This window comes from Dendrobates tinctorius, unplaced genomic scaffold (genome assembly GCF_039654945.1).
Source record: "Dendrobates tinctorius isolate UK_male_01 unplaced genomic scaffold, ASM3965494v1 ptg000073l, whole genome shotgun sequence".
NCBI classification, from domain to species: Eukaryota; Metazoa; Chordata; class Amphibia; order Anura; family Dendrobatidae; genus Dendrobates; species Dendrobates tinctorius.
In genome coordinates this window covers 34,612,798-34,622,086 of record NW_027361741.1, presented here as the reverse complement: position 1 = coordinate 34,622,086, position 9,289 = coordinate 34,612,798, and the positions used below count along the sequence as shown (strand labels likewise).

The window sequence follows — 9,289 nt, the reverse complement described above, 5'->3', positions numbered from 1 at the left end:
ATGTGTCATTATTGTAATCGGCTCTCAATTATAAAACGCGAAGATAAACAAGTGAATAAATGTCTTCTTGCTTACAGGGAAGATTCTCGGGTATATGTGAATGCTGCGTTTTACTGTATCAGCAAAGAGAATGAGATTTCTGAAGTCTCTGGCACACGCGACTGTTTTGTACTTTCCTTGCAGATTTAAACCTTCAAATAGTTTTTTCAAATCTGCAAAAATGTCAATTCTTTCAGTGGGTTTGCAATGTGTTTCACCCAAATGAATGGAAAATACACAGCGTTTCTACTTTTACCTGGGAGGAGCAGTTTACCCTGAATGTAAACTATCAAGGCTAGAAAAGAAGCTGGAGGTCATTCTCCTGACACAAGCAAACAGTTCTCTAGCAGCATGGCAGGGATGAAGCTGTTGCTGTCCGCTCTGCTCGTAGGGCTCTGTGCCTATTACTTTTACAGCACAGAGACCATAACTCTGGGTGAGTAGATTAGTATTCTATTTAACATGTTGTAGATGGAGTTTCTACATTCATATTCAAGCTTACTACATGAGAAATATCATGAATAGTGTAGTGTATGGGATTGTACAACATAGCTAAATGGGGATGTGCAGTAGTGTTCAAAATAATAGCAGTACTCAAAAACATGAGTTAATCACAAAATCTTTATACTAGTTTTTATTTCCAGCATTGGGAACATTGCTCATGGTTTTCTAATTCAAAACATGAAGCGAAATGTATATAATTTTTAACTACTTTATTTGTCTTTACAAACTCACAATATGTGCATTTTTGTGGATTTAGCATTCCTGCGAAACATTAATCTAATATTTAGCTGTATACCCACAGTCTTCTTAAAACTGCGTCATATCTATGTTACATAGAGTCAACCAACTTCTGGCACCTGTCATCTGTTATTCCAGCCCAGATGCTTAGACTATATCCCACAATTATCCCATAACCTTTATTTTGTGGGACTAGAACCAAGATTTTGCTTGTTTACTGGTGTGTTTAGGGTCGTTGTCTTGTTGAAACACCCATTTCAAGGGCTTATCCTCTTAAGCGTAATGTAATATGACCTCTTCGAGTATTTTAATAAATGCAAGCTGGTCCATGATCCCTTGTATGCGGTAAATAGGTCCGGAACCATAGTAAGAGAAACATGCCCATATTGTGAGTTTGCACCATCCTTCACTGTTGTCAGAGTGTACTGTGGCTTGAATGCAGAGATTGGGGGTCGTCACATGAACTGTCTGTGGCCCTTGAACCCAAAAAGAAAATTTTTTCTTTCATCAGTCCACAAAATGTTTCTCCATTTCTTGTTAGGCCAGTTGATTAGGGATGGGTGAACTCGAACAGTAAAATTCGGCATCCATACTGAACACAGACTGTTCAGGCACAAACACCGAACACAGACTTTGCCAGGAAGTCCTTGTTACTGTTTGGGTTCGGCTTCCCGAACACCGATTGTTTGCCACGCTGTCATGTGCATGACAGCATGACAAACACCACTTCTGATCGGCGGTGAAATCTTCCCCGCTGGCCAGAGAGCCATGGTTCCCATGCTGTCAAAAGACAGCGTGAGCGCCAAGCAGAGATCGGAGGTATAAAGTTTACCACCGGTCACTGATGTCAGCTGATGGGACTGCCACTACCATCATCTGACACCTGCTGCCGCTAATAAAAGCTGGGAACGCAGCCTCAGTGATTGGAGGTAACCTCAATGATGTCACTGGCGGTCACTGACGTTGTGCTCGCAGCAGGTTAGTCACCAGTAGTTCTCTCAGCCTGGATGGTCACATCATCCAGGTTGAAAACTGAAAACTGTTTTTACCCCAGACATGGATTACGACGGACCCGAACATCCAGGTATCCGCCCATCTTTACAGTTGATATGTCCTTTGGCAAATTGTATCCAATTCAGTATATGACTTTTTTTAACAGAGGGACTTTGCGGGGAATTTTTGCTAAGAGATTAGCTTTACACAGGAGTCTTCTAACTGTCAAGGTATGTTCCCACTGATAGAAAACACTGCAGGATGGATGCTGCATGTATCCGCAGCATCTATCCCGCAGCGTACAGATGTTACAGCATAGTGGATGGGATTTCAAGAAATCCCATGTCTACTATGCGTGCACGGACACTTACGACTTACCTGAGGAGACAGACATGTGGCGTGTCTTTCCAGACTGCAGCATGTCAATTTATGTAGACGCTCAGTTTCCACTGCGTAAATTGCCCATACACTTTCTTTGGATGCAATAAAACCGCGTTATCTTCCTAATCACATGCGCATAAAGTGCGGGAACGCAGCTTACTACACAAGTGTACTAATTTAAATAATGGTGTACCTTATTTTAGCCAGAAGTACATGTACAATGCAGTTCTCGCGATCAGTTGATCACCGGGGACTGGGTTATCTACAGTCACTATCCACTATCCACATTCTCACGATCACAAGAATTGCAGTGCATATGACTTCTGGGGACCGAGATATCTCACATGATCATCTTCAAGCTCAGCTGTGCTCTGGATGTCAGACTGAATGGAGGCATAATGCCACCGTTTAGTCAAAGGCATCCAGATGTAGCAGAGATGGACACATCATGGGACAGTATGTATATCTTCTTGGCGGATAGGTAAGGAATATTGTTGCTTTTTTATTTTAATTCTCTTCCAGGAGACAAGGGCATCGGTGCAATAGGCGTTCGGTAAGTATGGTTTAATTAATATCTATTAAAGGAGTCTGTGTCATTTCAATTAAACTACTTTATTATTGGTGTGTGTGACATCAACCCCACAAATATGAACCCAACTTGCCACCGCTACAGTGCAAGTGGGAAGAGTCAGGTAAAGTGTCACAACTGGCGCATCTTTGGATGTGTCAATTGTGGGGCGGATGCAGGCTATTATTTTTAGGCTGGTGAGGGCCAATATCCATGGGCATCGCTAGCCTGAGAATACCAGGCCGCATCTGTCTGCTTTTTCCTTGGCTGGTTAACAAAAACAGGGTGACCCCATGCTATTTTTTTTGGAGGGGATCCCACTATTTTTGCTATCCATCCAAGGTAAGCAGGCTGGTAAGGTTCATGGCTATTGGATCCTTACCAGCCTGAAATACTAGTCTCAGCAGTCTGCTTTTTTCTGGCTGGTTAAAAAACATAGGGGGACCCCCACACTATTTTTTTTTAAATTATTATTTATTTATTAAAAAAGGAAGGGAGCTCTTTCTGTGCTTTCCTCCACTTCCTGTGTCATGTACTTCCGGCTGTGTCACAAGATTCACCATTATTTAAATTAGTATACATGCATAATAAGCTGCGTTCCCGCACTTAATACGCATGTGATTAGGAAGATTATGCGGTTTTACCTCATCTAATGAAAGTCTATAAGTAATTTATGCAGCAGAGACTGAGCGTCTCCACTACATAAATAGAAATGTGATCTGGAAAGATGTGCCGCATGTCCGTCTCAGCTGGTGAGCTGCGGTCATCGGTGCACCCATAGTGGGCATGGGATTTCTTTAACATCAACAGACCTGCTGCAGACTAGGGTCCTGTGTAAGGAGATAGACAAGTGAGAAGATGCAAACAGTTAATTCCTAACATAGTGGCTGCAAGCGAACACCAACATTTGCTATAGAAAAAGTAAATGCAGAAAGAATTGCATTAGTAGGAACTCATGTGCATGTTCCCACAGGGAAGAGTGTTGTGAATTCTCTGGATCTGACTTCTGAGTCGGGGCTCCCTCTGGTGGTTACTACGGGTAGTGGAGCTGGCCGGGTTGATAGAAGTCTGCCATCTGACGCCAATGATTAGAAATCAGGGGTTACTGACTGGGAGGATATAAGTGAGCAAGCTTCCCTCAGTTGTTGCTGGTGATTAGTTTCTTCCTGTGCATCTTGAGGTCTGCTGTCTCCTGCCTGATCCTGCATTTTTCAGTTAAGTAGTTCATTCGCTAATCCTTTGCATCTGATCTGGTTTTGCCTCTTTCTGCTTTGCTGTGAGGGTTCAACGTGCTCCCTGCTGGGGCTGTGCTGGACCCCGCTCCATATGTTACAGCTTGTGTCAGTTTATTCAGTCCCCTGTTATATTAGTTTCTTTTGCTTTGCTGCCAGTTCACACCAGAATGCTGATATAGTGGGGGAGAGGTCGTGAGACCTCAGTGTATTTTATACATCAGACATGTTGGATTTTTTAGGGTTTTTGCATGATTGCAGAAAGTCTCTTTCCTTTCCTATCCTATCTAGACAGTTTGGGCCCCTGTTATGAGCTCATTTTCTGCTCCTCCAGTTGAGAGTTCTCTTTCCGTTCTCCCTCTGGTGGTGACAGGAGGTAGTGAGGTTGGTTTAAGTGGTAGTGATCTACCACCTGATGAGAAGGATAACGATTGAATCTCTGGAGTATCAGACTGGATATAAGACAGCCGTCGCCCTATCCTGCTGCTGGTGATTCAGTCTCTTCTCAGGTCTTGGACTTCAGCTCTCTTCCAGTCTTCTTAAGTTAAGTTTGTTTTTTGCTAATGTTCACACTTGCGCTTGTTGGTCAATTCAGTTTTTTGTGTAGTCAGCTTGCCTCTGCCGGGGCTATGCTGAACTTCCACTCCTTATCTGTATTTGCCAATTTGTCTTTTTGTCCCTTATTAGATTGGCCTCTTTTTGCTCTGTTTCAGAATATTTCAGAGTGCTGATATAGTGGGAGAAGTCTAGTGACTTCAGGGTTAATTTTGCTATCAGACGTGTTGGACATTATTTTTGGTAGGGTTTTTTGGAAGATTGCAGAGAGTGGCTTTCCTTTCCTGTCCTTTCTAGTTAGTCGGGCCCCATCATTTGCTCAGCCTATTTTCCTGCCTGTGTATGTGTTTTCATCTTGCTTCACCGTCAATGCATGTGTGGGGGCTGTCTTTTCCTTTGGGGTCTGCTCTGGGGCAGTTAGTTTTCCCTTTTCTTTCTTTAGGTTTATGCAGTCCTCCGGTGGTGGCGAGGCGTCTAGGAGCAACGTAGGAACGCTCCACTGCTACTATTAGTTGTGTGGTTAAGATCAGGGATCTGCAATCTGCATAGTGACCAACCTTTCTGGTTTTCTGGGACTTAGCTTTTTGTTGTTCCTCCTCGGTGACCCATTCATAACAGGCCCCATCATTTGCTCAGATTTGCTCAGTCTATTTTCTGCCTGTGTTTGTGCCTCATGTTGTCTCACCGACAATATATGTTTGGGGGCTATCTATTTCTTTGGGTTTCTACTCCAGGGCAGTTTAGATTTCACCTTTCTTGCTTTAGGCTTAATTAGTTCTCCAGCTGTGCCGAAGCGTCAAGGGCAACATAGGTACGCTCCACTGCTACTGTTAGTTGTGTTGTTAGGATTAGGGGTCTGTAATCCGCTAAGTGACCAACCTTTCTGGTTTCCTGGTGGTCTAGCCTATTTCTGACATCCTTCTCGGTGACTTATTCATAACAGAAGAGTTTGGAGGAAACACCAGGTCACGTGACAGCTGTGACGCAGTTAGTAATTATAAAATGCCCAGGATGGCAGTGAATGTTAGAAGTCGACACCTAAACCTGTAGCAAGACGGATGTTCGGTACAGCAAGCTGGATTGTAGTCGCCAATACGAAAGACCAGATCTGAGTAAAGGAGTCAAGAGACCAGATCCTAGTAAATGAGTTGACAGACCAGATCCAAGTAAAGACTCGAGAGAGACCAGAGCCGGGAATGCTGACCCAAGCGAGCAGAATCAGAGCAGAGACAGAGAGACGACTATGCCGCAGCAGAAGGATGTTCGTGTGAGCCGTCGCTTCCAGTGTAGATGTACGGTACAAAGAGGAGACCAGGGTCGTGCTTCAGGGAATGAAAGCGGCTCATGTGACGAGTGTTACGAGTAACTCACCCATTTGGGACTTGCAGCCTAGTGGGTAGTATCTTTGACTCCCATTAGGGCCTGTGTGATGTTTTATGTTGCCTATAGAGTGATGATGGTAACGGGCCCAGTAGTGACAGAGACGCCCTTTAGGTTAGGATATTAGGACTAAAACATCACTGACAATAGCAGTTATTTAATGGTAATAATAGTGTGAGGCTGTGAGGGGGATCATATGCGAGGGTCGATATGTGTCCCCCAGGATGCGGATAGAGTAATATTAAATCCACTGGAGCACCTTGTGTTTACAGCAGAACAAATGTGAATCACAAGGCAAAATAAAAGGAAGTGTGGATTGGGTCCTATTAATAGACCCATTCAGATTTTTAGGAAAACTTGTCAAGGGCTTTTATTTTTAGAGGCATTTGCAGGTTTGGTAGTGGGGTAAATCCGTCTCTCCAATATGGATTTTTTTAAGTGGTTCTAGGGTCACGATTCCATTTAAATGTCTCAGTTTGGCCTTGGGTGTGTCAGTTTGGAGTTTTCAAGCTGCAGAGTAGGAGGCTCTGTGCAACCCAGGACTCTGTGAAGCTAACACAGAGCCAGGGACTTCAAGTCAGCTGATGCACCCAAGAGACACGGCAGTGCCATTGCCCACGGCAAAAGGTTTTGAACACGGATTGCATTTGTGGAAACCCGGCTGCGATCTGGAAGATATCCCTCCTGTTATGCGAGTCTGAGAATAAAAACTGTTTATATTGAACTTTCTGTGGTCCGTACCTGTCTGTTGCACTGCACCAACCCCGCTGCACTACAATAGAAAGATAGAGTGTAAATCGCAGTGTGCCAATATACTGTTCATCTGAATAATTATTCTTCTTGTAACATGACTTGTTTCATTTTCACCGTTTGTGTTACTACCTGTTATTGTGCCGAAGGCACCCCTTTGATTGTGTTGATCAAATAAATTGTTGGTTTAAGTACCACTGTCTCCTCATTGTTTGCGCTGTTACATCCGTGTACCTGTTAACACTTGCACAACCCTCTGTCAAAAGCTGGCACATGATCTTTAAGGGGTTAATAAATAAACAACTTGGCTTTGTGAAGCATACCCAATTTAGGTGTCAGTGAATTATTTTATTTAAAGGGAACATGTCATTAGGTTGTAATACCCTGAGCTAAAGTCATATACAGGTTCTTCTCACAAAATTAGAATAGCATCAAAAACTTCATTTATTTCAGTTCTTCAATACAAAAAGTGAAACTCATATATTATATAGAGTCATTGCAAACAGAGGGATTTATTTCAAGTGTTTATTTCTATTAATGTTGATGATTATGGCTTACAGCCAATGAAAACCCAAAAGTCATTATCACAGTAAGCCATAATCATCATTAATAGAAATAAACACTTGAAATTGATCACTCTGTTTGAAAGGACTATACAATATACGAGTTTCACTTTTTGTATTGAAGAACTGAAATTAATTAACTTTTTGATGATATTCTAATTTAGCGAGAAGCACTTGTAAATAACATTAGTTTGGGGGTATAAACACCTGATGACAGGATCCCTTTAATGACATTTTTATCCAATCATCCACACTTCATGATTATTCTTTAGTCCTATGTAATTATGGTTCCTATTGGTTAGATGTTTCGGCTCTTTCTTGGCTTTTCTATGTGTAAATCCCATTGCATTGTGCTGATTTCTACAGGTGAATACTGTACTGTATTTCATTTTCATAATTTCTTTGATGGATTTTCTATTTTCAAGGCATATTGCTTTAAGTTTTCTATCCTGATTGTTTCAGTCCCCCTTTGTACTACCTATACATTTTACTTTCATAAACTTCCCATTTTGTTTGCTAGTCTATAATTTCATACTCAGGATTGAGTGATTCCATGTTTTTTTTTCTGTACTTGATCTGGAGAAATCTATAACGGTAATTAAACTAATTTACCGTACTTTCATTTGTTACACAAAGCAAAATTGTTCAGATATTACCAGACTTTTTACGTCATGTTTATGATTTTTGTATTTGTAAGGCTAATTTCACACGACTGTATAAAAAAAAGAAATCGTCCGATTTTCATTTATAAAAAATGACTGATTTTTCATCTGTATTTTTATCTGTTTGGCATCGATTTTTATAGATCAGCAATAAATGTAATTTAAAACCGTTTCCTATGTCAGGAATTACAATATATCTGTAAAAAAATTAATGCTATACCGTTGATCCGTATGGGATCAGATTTTTTGGCACACCCATAGACTTGAATAGACAATCATATAAAAATATTCAATTTTTTTCATTCAGACATTTGATTTGTGTGAGAAAAAAAAATTTGTCATCTGAACAGTCACCTTACCATATAAATAAGATATATTAATTTGTGATTCTATCAGTTTTTATCAAATGTTGACTTGTGAACACTGGGGAGCAAGGTTCCACCTGTAATTTGTGTAACTTTGCTTCTTCTAGAAATGGTAAAAGGGAAGAGAGTACTAGTGACTGGATCAAGTACAGGAATTGGAGAGCAAATTGCATACAGATTTTCAGAAATGGGGGCTCATGTTATGCTCACTGCCAGAAGGGCTAAGCAACTACAGGAGGTATGTTTATATAGCTTCAACTTTTCATGCATAATTACATGTCACACTATTATCATATGAGTATCAGGAACATCCATGTGCGAATCTGGGCGTCAGGTGTCATCATTGCTTTTCTAGCTAAACCAACCATAAGTTAAGGTGAGCAGTCACCTAAAAGTCTGCCCAAATGAAAATACTGATTCAGGTAACAGAACATTTTTGCTTTTTTTTCCCCTCTATCCTTGAAATTTTGTTGGTATTTTAGGTGGCAAAGAAGTGTTTGGAATTAGGAGCAGCATCTGCCGGTTATGTGGTAGCCGATATGGAAAATTTGACTTTATCTCAGAATGCGGGCAAAGAAGCAATTAAACAATTAGGTAAAATTGTTCTTTATTTATATGCCAATCAGGAGAATTTACTTTGTATGGTTACCAATGTAAAGACAATCTATCATGCTTTAGTCTTAGCTTTTATTACATCATAGATAACCCATAATTCAAAATATGAATCTGTAACCACATTTGTCTTATTTAAACTATTAATATGGGCATACAGGTTATAGACTGCTGAAAAACAGTCCAACCTGTATGCATCATTCAGATGCCTTGTTGAGAAAACATCTTTTATCACTTTATATAAATGACCTCTTCCAGGCTACGGGGCGGATGTTGCCCAGAAGATCACTCTATTTCCAGAGATTATTTTACATGAAAGGGAGTTACCAGAGGGATGTGTAATGGTTGCTCTCTGCTCCCCTGATTTCCATGCAGAGCTGTGTGTGATTAATTCTAACTGACACATCTGCAGGTAGGGCCGGTTTTAGGCAAAGTGGGGGCCTAGGCA

At 41.1% G+C, this 9,289-nt stretch overlaps 1 protein-coding gene across 1 annotated transcript in view; it reads left to right on the top strand.

Annotated features, from left to right (window-relative positions):
- The first annotated feature begins 318 nt into the window (after positions 1-318).
- Positions 319-9,289, top strand: part of LOC141096233 (hydroxysteroid 11-beta-dehydrogenase 1-like protein A) — a 47,543-nt gene continuing 38,572 nt past the window's right edge. Inside the window, exons 1-3 of the mRNA XM_073582735.1 lie at positions 319-475; positions 8,337-8,467; positions 8,712-8,823. Of these exons, the coding sequence (XP_073438836.1) occupies positions 391-475; positions 8,337-8,467; positions 8,712-8,823 (328 nt within the window). The 5' untranslated portion in view covers positions 319-390. The remainder of the gene's footprint in view (positions 476-8,336; positions 8,468-8,711; positions 8,824-9,289) is intronic.